At 42.2% G+C, this 18846-nt stretch overlaps 1 protein-coding gene across 1 annotated transcript; it reads right to left on the bottom strand.

The window, feature by feature from the left end:
- Positions 1-2369: 2369 nt before the first annotated feature.
- On the bottom strand, positions 2370-18821 carry LOC106584034 (failed axon connections homolog). The gene is made up of 6 exons (XM_014168837.2): positions 18322-18821; positions 14717-14852; positions 14289-14485; positions 9075-9292; positions 4237-4353; positions 2370-3769 (listed from the first exon to the last, which is right to left on the bottom strand). The coding sequence occupies exons 1-6, from the start codon at positions 18576-18578 to the stop codon at positions 3411-3413; spliced, it is 1284 nt and encodes a 427-aa protein (XP_014024312.2). The 5' UTR covers positions 18579-18821; the 3' UTR covers positions 2370-3410.
- Positions 18822-18846: the final 25 nt, after the last annotated feature.

Below are 18846 nucleotides of genomic sequence, written 5' to 3'. Positions count from 1 at the left end.
TAAATTCAGAGTAATAATAATAATATAGGGTACTAATATGTAGAATGCTAATATATGTACACAAGCAAATCATTTTAGAGGTGAAAATAGTGAAATTAAATCTAAAGACTGAATGCGCAAATTTTGTACATTTACGGTAAAAAATAGCAACGCTCAGACACACAGTAACAACTCATACAAAGATCTTTTTTTAAATTGTCACAGCTATTGTTTAATGAAATCATTGAGAGTAATCATTGTCATACCTACGGGTTATCATAATTGGACATCCATGTCAGTATGTTACAGTGGATTCATGAGTTTATCACACTTACGTACATTTCCACGCAATGTAATGTTTCCACTAGCAGGAAATACATCGTTCTAATATAGCTTGACAAAGCAGTCGCACTGGCATGAGTTATTCATATGTAGAATGGTAAAAACACATCCCAATAATATAACACAGGTTGTCGTTTTTTGGGGGGATGAATCGGGTTCTGGAGACAGCTCTGCCCCATACGATAGCACCGCCTCTGCTGTTCTCTCATTGCGGGTCTGGTCTACCCATGCTTCTAAAACATTTTTTTCTCAACAATAAGACAACGCAATTCAATCAAACTCCCTCAAAAATATTTTCTCAATTAGACACAAAAAAGTCTAATTAAAAGACACTTGAGAAAAGGTTTAAACAGATCCATGTCTTGGTCCACATTGTTTTGCAATTTTATGTTTCAACATTGGGAGGTAGGGTGAGCATAATCCTAGCAGATAGACAAAAGACCAAATAAAACAGTAAAATGTCAATGTGCCTTTGCAAACAACTATTTACTTTGACATTGCAACTATGCAAATAAATATGATCTTCTCTCAGGCTCATCGTGATACACACCTATCAATATTCCAACCTAAATGCCGAGCTACAACACAGACATCCAGTGACCGGTGTCATTGATGTACAGTTGAAGTCGGAAGTTTACATACACCTTAGCCAAATACATTTCAACTCAGTTTTTCGCAATTCCTGACATTTAATCCAAGTAAAAATTCCCTGTCTTAGGATCACCACATTATTTTAAGAATTTGAAATGTCAGAATAATAGTACAGAGAATGATTTATTTCAGCGTTTATTTCTTTCATCATATTCCCAGTGGGTCAGAAGTTTACATACACTCAATTAGTATTTAGTAGCATTGCCTTTAAATTGTTTAACTTGGGTCAAACGTTTCGGGTAGCCTTCCACAAGCTTCCCACAATAAGTTGGGTGAATTTTGGCCCATTCCCCCTGACAGAGCTGGTGTAACTGAGTCAGGTTTGTAGGCCTCCTTGCTCGCACACACTTTTTCAGTTCTGCCCACAAATCTTCTATAGGATTGAGGTCAGGGCTTTTTGATGGCCACTCCAATACCTTGACTTTGTCGTCCTTAAGCCATTTTGCCACAACTTTGGAAGTATGTTTGGGGTCATCGTCCATTTGGAAGACCCATTTGCGACCAAGCTTTAACTTCCTGACTGATGTCTTGAGATGTTGCTTGCAAGCCTCCCCTTTTTTCCTCCAAACATAATGATGGTCATTATGGCCAAATAGTTATATTTTTGTTTCATCAGACCAGAGGACATTTCTCCAAAAAGTACAATCTTTGTCCCCATGTGCAGTGGCAAACCGTAGTCTGGCTTTTTTATGGCGGTTTTGGAGCAGTGGCTTCTTCCTTGCTGAGCGGCATTTCAGGTTATGTCGATATAGGACTCATTTTACTGTGGATATAGATACTTTTGTACCGGTTTCCTCCAGCATCTTCACAAGGTCCTTTGCTGTTGTTCCAGGATTGATTTGCACTTTTCGCACCAAAGTACGTTAATCTCTAGGAGACAGAACACGTCTCCTTCCTGAGTGCCATGACAGCTGCGTGGTCCCATGGTGTTTATACTCGCATACTATTGTTTGTACAGATGAACGTGGTACCTTCAGGCATTTGGAAATTGCTCCCAAGGATGAACCAGACTTGTGGAGGAGTAAAAGAAAATGTCAGAGGGTTTGACTGATTTCTTTTGATTTTCCCATGATGTCAAACAAAGAGGCAGTGAGTTTGAAGGTAGGCCTTGAAATACATCCACAAGTACAACTCCAATTGACTCAAATGATGTCAATTAGCCTATCAGAAGCTTCTAAAGCCATGACATCATTTTCTGGAATTTTCCAAGCTGTTTAAAGGCACAGTCAACTTAGTGTATGTAAACTTCTGACCCACTGGAATTGTGATACAGTGAATTATAAGTGAAATAATCTGTCTGTAAACAATTGTTGGAAAAATTACTTGTGTTATGCACAAAGTAGAAGTCCCAACGGACTTGCCAAAACTATAGTTTGTTAACAAGACATTTGAGGAGTGGTTGAAAAACGAGTTTTAATGACTCCAACCCAAGTGCATGTAAACTTATGACTTCAACTGTATAAAACAAAAGGAGTATCACATTTTGACTGCACTGGCCCTTTAACATTCCAAGTGGCAAAAACTGCAGGACTCAAGACCATAGAGCTAAATAGACAGCAGGATGAATGTATAGATAGAGCACCCTCTAGTGGTGAGATACAAGCGTCGGCTCTACAACCAGCCTGTACTGGTAAGTGTACTTGGACAAGAGTGTTACATCTCCAGTTCATTTTGCGTATCCCAATCTCCTTTACTAGAGTGAAGTTAGACACAGAGTTGATGGAAAGGCCAGTGATTATGGCTGATGCTCAGCAGCAAGCCACAAACCATAGAACTACTAGTAGGATAGCCCACCGTTAGTAAGACACAGACTAGAGCAGCCACCATAGAAAGCAGACCCTTATATTATATATCACTCTTCACAATATGTGTCCAAGTCTTAGCAAAGAACTGACCTCAGTTCTCTAAAAATCCAGTGTTTTCATGTTTCTGCTACCATCATTATCATCGTCTCTCTTTCACTAGCTACATTTCTAAGAAACAGCCATGTCTGCATTCCATGGACAGAGACACCACTAACTGGTTCCACCAACAATCTTTCACATTAGTCTGTACCCTGGAGACAACTGACACAAATAAGGCAATGTCTGATTGTGCCATATTGGCAATGTCACAATCACTAGGGTTGAGGAAATCATATTGTAACACGTGTAACATGGGGTTCGATTTATACGCTCTGCATACAAAATACCCAGTTTGTCGGCGTGCACTGATATTACATTGTTAGGATATAGTTTTCAGTCATCATGGAATATAACTGTACCTCCATGTGTGAGCACAGATCTCTGAAAGAGAGGGAGAGGCAGAAGAGAGAACTGTGCCTCTGTGTTCCGCAGCTCTATGATGCCAGTCCAGATAGCAACGCCCTGATTAGTTTGAAGTTCCGGCCGTCTGACCGCCTCAGCCAAAACCACCCCACCTCCCTGGATGAGTGTGGGTCAAGGGTTGGGAGGTTTGGGACTGGGGTTGGAAGGGGCAGGATTAGGAGGGTCAGGACTAGGAGGGACACACTTGAGCTGCGGCTCATTGTCCGAGTCCGTGCCCACGTCCGAGTCGAACAGCGAGTGGTCCGTATCGGGGGAGTGAGTGTGTGAGTGTGTGTGTTTGTCAGAGGCGTCACGCTCCTCCGTGGTGTCTGTCCGGGAGAACAGGCCAAAGTCCATCAGGCCTGTAGGAGAGCCCTCGCTGCTGTCAGTGTCTGCTCCATCATAGTACAGGTCCTCTATGTCCACAAACCACTCAGGCCAGAACTTTCTCCGCATGCGCTCACAGAACATGGCCAAGTTGATGAGCTCGCCTAAAACACAGTGGACAAGGGATAGAGGAAGTACACGTTCCAACATCAGTACTCAAGGAAAATGTACATCAGTGTCAGAGTATCCTTTGATTTCCTATTCAAACTTTGATTGTCAGATTTTGTACAGTTCGAAAATGAAAAGAGACTGGTCTTTGATCTCTGATCAAACATTCTCTAAAGCGTGACTAGCAAACGTGCGACAACACTGCACATTACAGTCTTTCACTGTCACCTAGTGGAAGAAGTAGGCAAGTACACTTGGATAATAAAAAAAGGAGGACATTGCGTCCTATTCTACGCCTGCCTTCAAATCTATAGAATAATACATTAGGTACAGAATGTGTTATACAATCTCGATAACAACATAACAATAACACAATACGCACTTTCAAAATCAATCAATTATGATGCTTTGGTATTGTGAGTATGAATAAAACATTTCACAGAGGCTGAGAGATTGAACTGACCTTTGATGAGCTGTTCAGGTCGTGTGCCGGGTAGTGTCCACATGGCCTGGGCCAGGTGACCAAACACAGCAGCGTCTACTGTCGACATCTTAGGCCCCATGAAGTACTTCTTATCTCCTGCAGGACAGATGAACAGCTGGGGTCAGTAATATATATCAACCAACCATCAGCAAATTATAAGAGAACACAATAAGAAAAGACTGCTGAGTGCCTCAGACTCTTCATGGAGCAGCCTGTAAATTACAAACAAAACAGCGAAAGCAACTTTCTGTTGAAGTGGGATCGCGCATTTTGCAACTCATGATTACGTCTTCTGTCGTCGCGGGAAAAACGCAGCGTTTAAAGCATTTGTAAACAACTGGTTGCAGATCAGAGCCAACCTGGATACTAAGGAGATCCAGAGGGAAATCGACTAGTATCAACAGCTTTATGCTATGGAGGAACAACATACTCCATCGTGGAAAGATCCGGCTGACTCACAAAATATTCTAACCCGACAAAAAAAGAAAGTCAGATGAATCTACAGACACGGACGATTCGCTTACCGTTTAAGTAGAGGATAATGCTCTTGCTGGAATCCATGCAACACTTGAAAAGTTGTGTGAGGAGATAGCAGGGCTGCGTGGGAGTTTGGAGTGAAATTCTCACGCTTCAAGGAGAGAACAAGGCACTCGCAGCCAAAGTAACTATCGATTCCAACATGGATTGTCTACTCAGGGAAAACAGGGTGGTGAGGGAGTCGCTACTAGACATACAAAGCCGCAGCATGAGTGAAAATGTCATCTTTTCTGGGATTCCTGAGGACGCACCCAATAATCCAGAGTGCGCGATCAGAGAATTCAAGCAATCCGCCTTGAAAAACTTCCTCTCTTGAGACTGTAAACAAGGTGGCTTTCCACCGAGTGCACAGACTTGGAGCAACAAGACCAAGAGTCCCCCAACCTATCATCGCAAAATTTGAACACTACCAGCAAAAGGAGCTGATCAAAAGCAGGGAAAGGGAGCTTAAAGGGACCAAATTCTGTCTCAATGACCAATTTCCCCGGGAGATAAACGTCCGAAGAGGCTGTATCATGTACAGAGCAGAGGCGGGAGATGGGTAAGCGTGCCTTTCTCATTGGGGACAGACACTTTATAGATGGACAGCTCTTCCCGAGATGGCTCCATAACAACCATGGCTGTACTAAATTCCATGGGGACGTCAGGTTACGAAAAAAAAAGTATGAGAACTGTAAAAATATCTGAAAACTATGAAGTTAATATGAACACACACACTCAATTACACATACGGATTTATACATACACACGCACACACACTTGATCTCTCTTTCTACCTCACTCTCTCCCTCTCTATTGTCGAGAACTTTTCCATAATTGAATGTGTTTTTTGGTTTATCTATCTTTTATACGTCTTTGTCTACATGTTTATCTATGTTTACAACAAGCAAGGGGAAGGTATCAGAACAGGGACATTGGGGAATAATAACAACATATTGTATGGGATACATTTGTACTGTAGTGAAGCCGTCTCTAGAGTAATGCAAGGTGCCTTTCATGATCATGTGAAACGTCAAGTGCTATGGAAATGCTGGGATCTTTTTCTATGAAAAATCTGTTAAAGGTAATTACGACGCAACTATGATGGTGATACGATATGGATTACAGTTATCATCCTGAATATTAAGGCTATACTCACTTCATATTACACACAGACACTCAACCATGCAAATTGGCTGGGTTATTATTTATTTAGACATCACACTTGATAGTCGTACTCTTATCCAGACATCATACACACTCTCACTAAATCACATCCAATATCATACACATCAACCTACTCAGATTTACTACACACAATATTTTTACAAAATAATAAAACAAATATTGCTAGAACCTGTTTCTTGAATTGTAAATATCAGACATTTGAAAGCTCTAGTTTTGACCGTCATAATACCTCTTACAGCAGTAACTTTACAAGCACTAATTATGGTTCATTTAGACTGAGAATAGTATCTAGTTATGATAAGGGATGAAATAAGTATAGCCAGTTAGAATTGTAATGGTTCAGCAAATTATTTAAAAAAAGATCAGTCTTTACGTGGCTAAAATAAAATAAATATAACATATACTGTTTACAGGAAACTCATTCTACATCCAAGTTTTATATTAACCTCTACAGGATTGGTTTTGCCCCCACGGGACGGTTGAGCTAACGTGGGCTAATGTGATTAGCATGAGGTTGTAAGTAACAAGAACATTTCCCAGGACGTAAACATATCAGAACAGAAACAGAAAGCATAAATTCTTGTTAATCTAACTGCACTGTCCAATTTACAGTAGCTATTACAGTGAAATGATACCATGCTATTGTTTGAGGAGAGTGCACAGTTATGAACTTAAATGTATTAATAAACCAATTAGGCACATTTGGGCAGTCTTGATACAACATTTTGGACAGAAATGCAATGGTTCATTGAGTCTGTCTAACTTTGCACATACACTGGTGCCAATCTAGTGGCCATAATCTAAATTGCACCTAGATTCCTTAGTCATATATTGGCCTTTCTCTTACATTTCAAAAGTGATGGAACAAAAAACAAAACAAAAAAAACGTAATTTTTTCTTTGTATTATCTTTTACCAGATCTAATGTGTCATATTCTCCTATATGAATTTCACATTTCCACAAACTTAACTGTTCCTTTCAAATGGTATCAAGAATATGCATATCCTTGCTTCAGTTCCTGAGCTACAGGCAGTTAGATTTGGATATGTCATTTTAGGCAAAATTGGGGGAAAAAGGGTCCGGTCTTTGCAATATCTCATTGAAGATCTAGATAACTTTTCTGGACTCTCTGGACTAAAACCTAATTATGAGTGTACAATATTACATATTAGATCTTTAAAAAAAATACAATTTTTACATTACCCTGCAGTTTACCTATAAAATGGGCTGACGGTGAAGAAGACATACTTGGTATTCATTTCACAAAATATATCAAATGAGCTCTCTATAATGAATTTCAATAGAAAACTTGTAAAAATAGACAAGATCCTGCAACTATTTATGTGAAAATTAACTCCTTAGTCATATCTCAGTTTACTCACTTACTTATGGCGCTGCCTACTCCTGATGATTCATTTTTCAAACCATATGAGCAAAAAATATTTCACTTTATCTGAGACGTTAAACCAGACAAGATAAAGCGTGCCTCTCTCTATAATGAATAGGGTGGGTTGAGATTATGAAATATAAAAGCACTAAACCTCTCTAAAAGCTTCACTTATTCAAATGCTTTACTTGACCCCTAAATAGTTCTCCAGTAGATTACGAAGAAAAGCTCATCCATTGTTTAAAAATGGCCTTTGTTTTTTGCATTGTTGTTTTCTTTTCTCTTTTGATCATTTTGTTGGTTGTTGGTGCATGGGGGGGGGTCTTATATTCAAAGCATTATAAAGTAAATTCAGATTGCACATATTACACTATAGTTTACGACCTTGCAAAGATTTTATGCTAAAATCAAGACATTCTCTGCTCTTTTCCCGACTAAAATACATTTGAAACACATATTGTAGTTGGCAGCACAGTGCATATACAGTGTCTCACCACTAGAGAGTGGAAGAGGGTAAAATGGAGCTCTGCATAAAGGACATACCCCACAACAAAGTCAATCTTACAGTGAACTTCAACTGACCCCATGTTATAATTGATAATGGATGATTAGGAAGCCTTCCTTTCCCATTGTTCCTCATATCTCCATCAGTAGCCAATTCCTCAACACTGACAATACTGGGAGAGCGTTGAGAAATTGGCTACGTCATCAGTTCTTCAAACCAAACCAAATTTTATTTGTCACGTGCGCCGAATACAACAGGTGTAGACCTTAGTGAAATGCTTACTTACAGGCTCTAAAATAGTGCGAAAAAAAGGTGTGTGTGTGTGTGTGTGTGTGTGTAGGTAAGTAAAGAAATAAAACAACAGTAAAAAGACATTTGAAAATAAGAGTAGCAAGGCTATATACAGACACCGGTTAGTCAGGCTTATTGGGGTAGTATGTACATGTAGATATGGTTAAAGTGACTATGCATATATGATGAACAGAGAGTAGCAGTAGCGTAAAAGGAGGGGTTGGCGGGAGGTGGGATACAATGCAGATAGCCCAGTTAGCCAATGTGCGGGAGCACTGGTTGGTCGGGCCAATTGAGGTAGTATGTACATGGATGTATGGTTAAAGTGACTATGCATATATGATAAACAGAGAGTAGCAGCGTAAAAGAGGGGTGGGGTGGGTCACACAATGTAAATAGTCCGGTTAACCATTGGTTACCTGTTCAGAAGTCTTACGGCTTGTGGGTAAAAACTGTTGAGAAGCCTTTTTGTCCTAGACTTGGTACTCCGGTACCGCTTGCCATGCGGTAGTAGAGAGAACAGTCTATGACTGGGGTGGCTGGGGTCTTTGACAATATTTAGGGCCTTCCTCTGACACCGCCTGGTGTAGAGGTCCTGGATGGCAGGCAGCTTTGCCCCAGTGATGTATTGGGCCGTACACACTACCCTCTGAAGTGCCCCTAGTCTCTCCCTGAATCCCAAATCAACCCCTAGTCCCTACCACCTGGGTTTTTGTGTAGATCTGAGAGGATCGCTGTAAGCAATATGGTTGTTGCTCCATTTTGCCCTCTGATGGGCCAGGTAGAATTTTCGCTAGATTGCTTACACCTGTCTGATCCTCTCATATCTACACAAGTGCCTAGGCCTAAGGGTAGTGCCTATAGGTTGATTTGGGATTAACCCTCTGTCTACTCCTATCCTCCCATCCACCTGTACCCCTCCATACATACCGAGCAGTTCGGCCAGTGTGTGCATGTCCTTCTCCATCAGCTTGTAAACCTCCTCCTTGGAGAAGCGTCCGATGCCATGGCCGTACATCTCCCTTTGCACCATGCTGCTGTTCAGGTGGCCGAGGATCCACTTTAGCATGTCACTGAGAGGACCAGTGACGGACAGCATCTTCTGGGTCTCCTCCAGGTTGTCTACCCACTGGCAATAGGCTATTGTCCTGTTTAGAAACACATATATACATACAGTCTTATATAGAAACACACAGACAGGTTGTCGACTGGCAGTAAGCTATCGTCTTGTATAGTTACACAAGCATAATACAGGTTATTAACCCAGTGGTAGTATAGTATAATCATATGGAAACACATACACTGTGTGTACAAAACATTAGGATCACCTGCTCTTTCCATGACGGACTGACCAGGTGAATCCAGGCTGCCTAATATACACTGTGTTGTAGGCCTCTAGCAGCCCAGTAGGCAGTAAAACAGGGTGGCAGGGAGACAGGCAGCCGAGAGAAAGTACAGAATAACGGTCTCAATAACTGCTTTAATATGCAGATAGATTGTAGCTTCCATCAATGTAATTGTCTGCATCATTTCCAATCTATCTATATCTATACACATATACATACATGGCCAAAGGTTTTGAGAATGACACATATTCATTTTCACAGTCTGCTGCTTCAGTGTCTTTAGATATTTTTGTCAGATGTTACTATGGAATACTGAGGTATAATTACAAGCATTTCATAAGTATCAAAAGGCTTTTATTGACAATTACATGAAGTTGATGCAAAGAGTCAATATTTGCAGTGTTGACCCTTCTTTTTCAAGACCTCTGCAATCCGCCCTGGCATGCTGTCAATTAACTTCTGGGCCACATCCTGACTGATGGCAGCCCATTCTTGCATAATCAATGCTTGGGGTTTGTCAGAATTTGTGGGTTTTTGTTTGTCCACCCGCCTCTTGAGGATTGACCACAACTTCTCAATGGAATTAAGGTCTGGGGAGTTTCCTGGCCATGGACACAAAATATCAATGTTTTGTTCCCCGAGACACTTAGTTATCACTTTTGCCTTATGGCAAGGTGCTCCATCATGCTGGAAAAGGCATTGTTCGTCACCAAACTGTTCCTGGATGGTTGGGAGAAGTTGCTCTCGGAGGATGTGTTGGTACCATTCTTCATTCATGGCTGTGTTCTTAGGCAAAATTGTGAGTGAGCCCACTCCCTTGGCTGAGAAGCAACTCCACACATGAATGGTCTCAGGATGCTTTACTGTTGGCATGACACAGGACTGATGGTAGCGCTCACCATGTCTTCTCCGGATAAGCTTATTTCCCGGATGCCCCAAACAATCGGAAAGGGGATTCATCAGAGAAATTGACTTTACCCCAGTCCTCAGCAGTCCAATCCCTGTACCTTTTGCAGAATATCTGTCCCTGATAGTCTGTCCCTGATGTTTTTCCTGGAGAGAAGTGGCTTCTTTGCTGCCCTTCTTGACACCAGGCCATCCTCCAAAAGTCTTCGCCTCACTGTGCGTGCAGATGCACTCACACCTGCCGGCTGCCATTCCTGAGCAAGCTCTGTACTGGTGGTGCCCCGAACCCGCAGCTGAATCAACTTTAGGAGACGGTCCTGGCGCTTGCTGGACTTTCTTGGGCGCCCTGAAGCCTTCTTCACAACAATTGAACCGCTCTCCTTGAAGTTCTTGATGATCCGATAAATGGCTGATTCAGGTGCAATCTTACTGGCAGCAATATCCTTGCCTGTGAAGCCCTTTTTGTGCAAAGCAATGATGACAGCACGTGTTTCCTTGCAGGTAACCATGGATGACAGAGGAAGAACAATGATTCCAAGCACCACTCTCCTTTTGAAGCCTCCAGTCTGTTATTCGAACTCAATCAGCATGACAGAGGGATCTCCAGCCTTGTCCTCGTCAACACTCACACCTGTGTTAACGAGAGAATCACTGACATGATGTCAGCTGGTCCTTTTGTGGCAGGGCTGAAATGCAGTGGAAATGTTTTTGGGGGATTCAGTTCATTTGCATGGCAAAGCGGGACTTTGCAATTAATCTTTCACCTTCAATTATCAGGACAAAAGTAATTCATGTATTGTGATAATTAACAGTCAGCTCTCTAGACAAAAAAAAGATTGAGCTGTCTAGCAAAGGATCTCAGGGAAAATTTGCTTCAGGGGCTAAACCAGACAAACCTGAGATCAAATCATAAATATTTCAATGATTTCAGTATCATTAAACAGTGCTCTTACTTGTAACAACTCGAGCTCTACACAATAGGAATGGAAGACAAATGACAATCTTTACTAAACCAGACACTGAACTTAATATACAGTGCACGTACATTGTGAACAAATAGCACAATCTCACAGACCAGGGCCCAGATTCACAAAACAATTTTTACGCAAAAGCTTCTTAAGAAAAATAAGAAGTTCATAAGATAATTCGTAAGTGAAATTCCTCAACAATATCTTTAGATTTCATGATTTTCTTACGAACTTCTGAAATATCTTCTGAGAATCTTCTTAAGATGTCTGTTGCTAAGCAACCGATTTAGCTAGCTATCTAGCTAGTAATGGCAATCATATTAACATATTTCCTACAGAGATTGCTGTTCTAAGATGTTCTTGGGTTTAAAATATGTGAGTGAATTAAACATGTTCAGTTGCTTTCATGAGCTTATTCTCTCACTGCCCTGAATTTAAGACAAGGGTCTAGCTATCTTGGAATTAAGAACAAATCCCAAAATCCTATTTTCAATAATCTCATTTCATCTTAACTTTTTGCTAAAGGAGAAACATAAGAAATAGCGCAATACATTTCCAATAACCTTTGAGGAATATCAACTTTGCTTAACTTTCTTCATAAGTCTATAGTTAAGAAGGTTTTGTGAATCTGGACCCTGAGGCATATCTCTGTCACAGAGCAGCCTTCCCCTTCGTGTTGTCATAGCAACATCAATCATGCTAATTTACAGGCCTGAAGGCTGTATATGATCTCATCATGCTGCTAACCATGCTGCTAACCTCAGCTGGCCAAACAGAGCAACAAGCAGCCCCATAGTCCTGCACAGCCATTAATAATGTAATCAATAGTCAACACAGCCTGCGAGAGGGAGGGGGAAAGAGGAGAGAGACTAGAGAAGGAGGTGATAAGGGAAAAAGAAGACAGGAGAAAAACAAAACAGAGAAAAGGGAGTGGAAATGAGAGTTATATGAATGACAATTACTCTACAGCTGCAGGGCAATATTATAGAACCCCAGCCCCCCTCCAATTCATGGCTCTGGTTCTGAATGAGATTCACAAGATCTGATGCACAGAAACATGTTACTGACTGATTTCTCACCCTGTAAATATTGTTGAAAAGAGCTTGATGAGCAAGTATGCACTCCCTCCTCTATTCTTTGACAGACATGCTCAGAAACAAATGCTTTTAGATGTCTCATTCATCAGACTACCTCTCCCTGGGCCCCAACCAGGAAAGGCTCAGCTTGCGTCCAAAATGGCACCCTATTCCTTACAAAGTAGTGCACTATATCAGGAATAGGGTGCCATTTGGAATGCAGTATCAGTGACTTCCCAGCAGAAGCCTCACCAGTACAGATGCCCAGCAGTGACTCACCAATAATGTAGAGTCCCACCCTTCTATTTACTGTAAGTAAATCAGTAATGTAGCTGTGTGGATGACCACTTGGGAATACTATAGTGAGTGCGCTTAGCCAGTCCCAATTCATTCCCAACCCTCCCCTTGGCCCTAACCCTTCAATCTTTGCAGATCTGTAAGGTGGAAGCAATATGGTGAAAACTTTAACACTACACTGCTTATACACTTCATGCCTAAAGGAAGGGGGACACCTGCTCGTCGAACATCTCATTCCAAAATCATTGGCATTAATGTGGAGTTGTTCTCCCCTTTGCTGCTATAAAAGCCTTCACTCTTCTAGAAAGGTTTTCCACTAATGTTGGAACATTGCCGCGGGGACTTGCTTCCATTCAGTCACAAGAGCATTAGTGAGGTTGGCGATTATGCCTGGGTCGCAGTCAGCTTTCCAATTCATCCCAAAGTTGTTCAATGCGGTTGAGGTCAGGGCTCTGTGCAGGCTAGTCAAGTTCTTCCACACCGATCTCAGCAAACCATTTTTGTATGGACCTCGCTTTGTGCACAGGGGTATTGTCATGCTGAAACAGGAAAGGGCCTTCCCCAAACTATTGCCACAAAGTTGGAAGCACAAAATCGTCTAAATTGTCATTGTATGCTGCAGCGTTAACATTTTGCGTCACGAACTAAGGGGCATAGCCCGAACTATGAAAAACAGCTCCAGACCATTATTCCTCCTCCACCAAACTTTATAGTTAGCACTATGCATTGGGGCAGGTAGTGTTCTTCTGGTATCTGCCAAACCCAGATTCGTCCGTCGGACTGCCAGATGGTGAAGGGTGATTCATCACTCCAGAGAACGCTTTTCCACTGCTCCAGAGTCCAATGGCGGCAAGCTTTACACCACACCAGCCGACGCTTGGCATTGCGCATGGTGTTCTTAGGCTTGTGTGCGTGCGGCTGCTCGGCCATGGAATACCTTTTCATGAAGCATCTGACGAACGGTTCTTGTGCTGACGTTGCTTTCAGAGGCAGTTTGGAACTCGGTAGTGAGTGTTGCAACTGAGGAAAGATGATTTTTACGCGCTACTCGCTTCAGGACTTGGCGGCCCCGTTCTGTGAGCTTGTGTGGCCTACCGCATCACGGCTGAGCCGTTGTTGTTTCTAGTCGTTTCCACTTCACAATAACAGCACTTACAGTTGACTGGGGCAGCTCTAGCAGGGCAGAAATTTGACGAACTGACTTGTTGGAAAGGTGGCATCCTAAGACGGTGCCATGTTGAAATTCACTGAGCTCTTCAGTGAGGCCATTCTATTGACAATATTTGACTATGGAGATTGCATGGCAGTGTACTCGATTTTATACACCTGTCAGCAACGGGTGTGGCTGAAATAGCTGAATCCACTAATTTGAAGGGGTGTCCACATACATTTGTATATATTGTGTACCTATCTAAACTCTTCAGACATGCTAAAATCAAGGGTTAAGGGCCAAGGGGGAGGGTAGGGAGCAATTTGGGAATGGCTGTGACATATACGGAGTCACCAATGTAGCTGTGGAGGACCCGTGTGTATATTAATTGACTGAGTCACCAGTAGAGGTGCTCCTCCACCATCTTGGTGACAGCCCGGGACACGGCTCTTTCCTGGGGACTGAGGTTCTTGTTGAGGTTGACGCCCAGCTTCTCTTCCAGGAAGTCAATGATGAACTCTGACCCCGACACCTGCTGCCGGTTATACTCAATCCATGGCATCTTGCCCTGCGGAGAGAGCTTCCCATCAAAGTAGTTCTGCAAGGGGGAGAACAGAATGGGGTTAAGCACTGGGAAATTGACACACTCTAGTTGTATCCGAATATGTAGGACTGGTTTACCAGACTCAGATTAATCCCTGGACATAAAAAACATGCATAAGGAGAATTTCCATTTAAAGTGATTTTAAATCCAGGAATGTAGGCTTAATCTGTGTGCAGGAAACCAGTACTTTTCAAGTTGTACTTTATCATACACAGACTATTATACCTGGTAGGGCAAGTCCACCATGCGTAGGTAGGTCTCCATCTTGAGGCAGAATGGTGAGAGGCTGGGGACCTCCGTGTTTGGCCTGGAGAATTGGTGGAGGATGATGGCATCTTTAGAGTCCAACTCCTGCTCCTTCCTGGAAAACACCCGGGGAGAAAAAAGGCCAGCTGAAAAGGTGTACTATACTGAGGCAACAGCAAACTACACAGGTGGGAGCCCCATGAGATAAAATACATGAAAACAATTGTTACCTCTGTGGCAGCCACTTTAAAAGTGATCAACGTTTCTGTGACAACAGTACAGCTATTCCCAGGTCAGTTTGTGGTTGTGAGAACAATATCATAACTCGACTCTAATTGGGGAGGAGAGAGTAAGATTGGTTGCAGCGCTGTTTCTGGCTCTTAGTAATCTGACTGGGAGGATAGGGTCTCACCTGGTGCATATTATAGCATGGTGACATAGCAGCGAGAGGAACTATTCTTCAATTCCCTGAGCTCTGTGTTACAGAGGGCATTTCCATACAAGGGCCGATGAGCACCAACGTGAAGTTCATAGAAGCATATCAAATTGTGTGTCAAACGAAAGCGAAGAGTCTATATATTTTTTTTAATTAAGGCATCTATACATTCAGTTACCAAAAACCCACATATCTTTAAGATGTTTCCTAATTTCTCTTCATCACGAGGGAAGATAATGACATTTCACAGAAGTAACAAGTAAAGGTAGACCTACCAAGTAGTTAGTGTTTTTGAAGTTGGTCTATGAATTAAGTAATTAAAACACGTCATTCTGTTACCAAATCGGTAACGGAATTACTGCAATTGAATTGGCTAAAATGGGAAATCATACTAGTCACATCACACTTGGGTCACCTGCTACTGTCCTCCCTTCCACTTGCATACTGTTATGTTCAGCTCATAACTGTGTTTTTCCCTTTCCATCCACTGTTGGTCAAATCAGAGAGGAAGAGGCAAAGCGAGAGGGTTTACTCCTGTCAAAATCTGTCCATGACAAGCAGACCGATAAGCAGACTGCCTGCCTTCCCGCCTTTGGGACAACAACTCCCATAGTTAGGGCGGAGACAAGACCATCTTGCCATTATATGCAGTATCTCAGGTCAAAGCAAGACTGTGAAAACAGTCTGGACAACCCCTCCCTTTCTATCTGCTGCTCTCTCTCTCCAGTTAATGTCACGTCGCCCGGCTCTTACTGAAACCTACCCTCTTTCCATTTACTGTAATAAGCATCCTCACCCACTGAGCACCGACCGACACCGGACATCCATGGACATTGAAAAGTAGTTGGAATTTGGTCAGTCCATCCTGGCCAGACCAAATCTGAACTAATCAAAGATGTTTATGTTTCACAAGTTTGGACAGCACAGTACAGTAGAGCACAGTACAGGTGGTTTACTGTACCATACAGTAGAGTACTGTGCTGAACTCTACTGTAATGTGCTCTACTGTGATGTCCAAACTTGTGAAACATTGACGTCTATGATCGTTTCAGATTTGGTCTGTTCCGGACCAACCAAATGTGGTCTTGTTTGGGGGGGTGGAGCTCAATACAATAATACCCACTGTGTAGAATAATACCCAAATATGCAAAAGAGGGATATTGCATATTTCTACATTTGTTCACCTATTCAGGATACACCACCATGAAAATAATGATATTCATATCCATAATTATCAATTTTTGTATAGTACAGATCATGGACCCATGATGTAATTTAGTTACCGTAATTATATTACCAGTTGTAAATCCACTTCACCTACTGTAGTTAAATAACAAACAAAACACTTCTAACTCAAGATGTCATGTCATAGCTGACACCCCATTCTTTCTGCAGATAAATATCTGCTCGCATTAAAAACCGATGGTGATTTTTCTGTTACAAAACTTTGCATCTGCACAGTTCTTCCAGTAAATGTGAGTTTGTGAAATCTTCTGTGTAAATTGTTCAAAGTAGTCCTTGTGCATAGAGTTGTATGGTTTGTTAAACTTTAAAATCAAATGTTTTTGGTTGGCATAAATTGTGAAAAATGTTGAAAAATCTAAGTCAAAGTGTAATTCTGTTACTGTTGAATTGCCCTAGAACAACCTGTCCCCTCACTATATTTAAGTCACCAGTCTAAAACACTCATGCACACAAGAATACACAGATACAATACACAATTTTAAGATAATGAGAGATATTGAGAGGGTAAACTCATCATCATATTACTGACTGCGTGGTACTCAATGGGCCTACAGCAGAAGAAACTCTACGATTTGTCTGAACTTATTTCAATCCTCTACTACCCTTGAAATCAAGGCCTAGGAGGTTAATCATGCTTGTGAAAATCTGATAAGAGTCCTCACATTTCTACCCCACAGTTTTTAAACGGTGGGTGCGGGTGAATGACACTGACATATCTTTTGGCTTTAATAATTAAACAGCCTACAGTACAGGGGCGTGCTGCCTTGCAATTACTCTAGTTCTTACCTAAATTCATTTGATGAATTATAGCCACATATCATGTCCAAGAGAGCAGGAATGGACTCCATCCAAAGTCAATTACACCACCAGGCATTTTGTAACACCTTGAAATTAAAATGAATTTCTGGAAATAAATGACATGTGTATATAAATGATAGCTTACTTTGGCTAATAAAAATGTATAGGCTAGGTTTTCGATACAATAGTCTTGAGCAGGACAGTCTACGACAGAATAAACAACTCGCATTCCCACAAAATGTCGCTGTCCACACAACCGTGGTGCGAAACCATCGAAACAGTCCATTTTTCAATGGTGCGGAAATTCTGGACTGTGTAAAAGAAACACTAGTGTACTTAGGCCTAGATACAGGGAGTTCCTTTGAGAAGAAGCACTCAAAGGGGTGGCATAGAATAACACACATGCTGCAGATTTACTGTCAAAATGTAGTTTTCTATGGTGGAAGCATGACAGTAGTAGGCGTATGCGACGTGATTCGACAATGTTTCCAAATGAGGAAATGCCAAGCTAGTCCTTTTAGAGTGTGTGACAGATTATATGGAGCCACCGTTACAGAATGTACCATAGGCCTAAATGCTTGACTGACGACTGCGTGGGGACAGTAGCGCCATTCATTCCGTTAACAATAGGCATGGATTAATCTTCCCTCTGAAAGATGAAACCAGACGCATTTCATTCAACAGTAGGCTACAAACGTCCGCTTTCACTAAGCATTCTGACACCACTGCTGCAGCGCTAGAGAAATTCATATTTACGCTCAAGACATGGCACAAGACCTGACGCGTGATTTTCCACTTTCCAATATTTTTTCCCCGTCACCTGTCCTTGATTCCTTGGGAACGATATCATCAAACAGCTGTACCATCTAGCCCACAGTGCAGGAACAGATGAATATATGAACAAACGACAACAATATTCTGTTTTTCAGAGATCTGTCAAGAGCAGCTGTTCAGAGGTGACAGCAAGTGCACACACCCAGCCCATCCCCGAGGGTATGAATGGCTTTATCATTTTAGATTAGGCCTAAGCATCACACAAATGCACACATTTGATCATGTGAACCAATACCGTTGCAGAGTGTGTATTTGCCATTGTATAGCCTACCTGATGGCGAGCAGCTCGTGTAATAGGTAGGCAGCAGCGGCGAGGAGGGCACCACCGGTGATATAGATGGTCTTCTTCCACCAGGAATCCGACCCCAATCCCGACATGATCCCACCGTAGTCCCGTAAAGGGATTGCGACGATATAGCCATAAAGAGAGTGAGGCTCGTCGGAACCACATATCCCCAAGGGCACGCTTTGATTCCGCCCGAGTTCAACCACACACGGTCGGGACGAGGCGAAACCAGAACCCCACATACTCGATCAATCGCCGCGTGGCGCCTGCGTCCTCCCGCAAACCACTATCGGCTTCATTTGTATGTCACAACAGTCCTATGCTGCATGGCGATATGCTATTTAATCTGCCAAACATTAGAAATGGACATCTTCCGACCTGAGCTCGGCATCCTCCGCCAGCCCTCGGAGCCTTTGTCTGTTCCAATGTAAACCAGTGGCAGACGGGGAACGCTCCCCTCACATCTGAGCCTCAGCGACAAACAAAACCACCACACAATATAGGGCAATA

This window comes from Salmo salar, chromosome ssa02 (assembly GCF_905237065.1).
Source record: "Salmo salar chromosome ssa02, Ssal_v3.1, whole genome shotgun sequence".
Classification (NCBI taxonomy): domain Eukaryota; kingdom Metazoa; phylum Chordata; class Actinopteri; order Salmoniformes; family Salmonidae; genus Salmo; species Salmo salar.
Note: the sequence above shows the minus strand (reverse complement) of the source record. Positions and strands in the feature narration are given on the sequence as shown.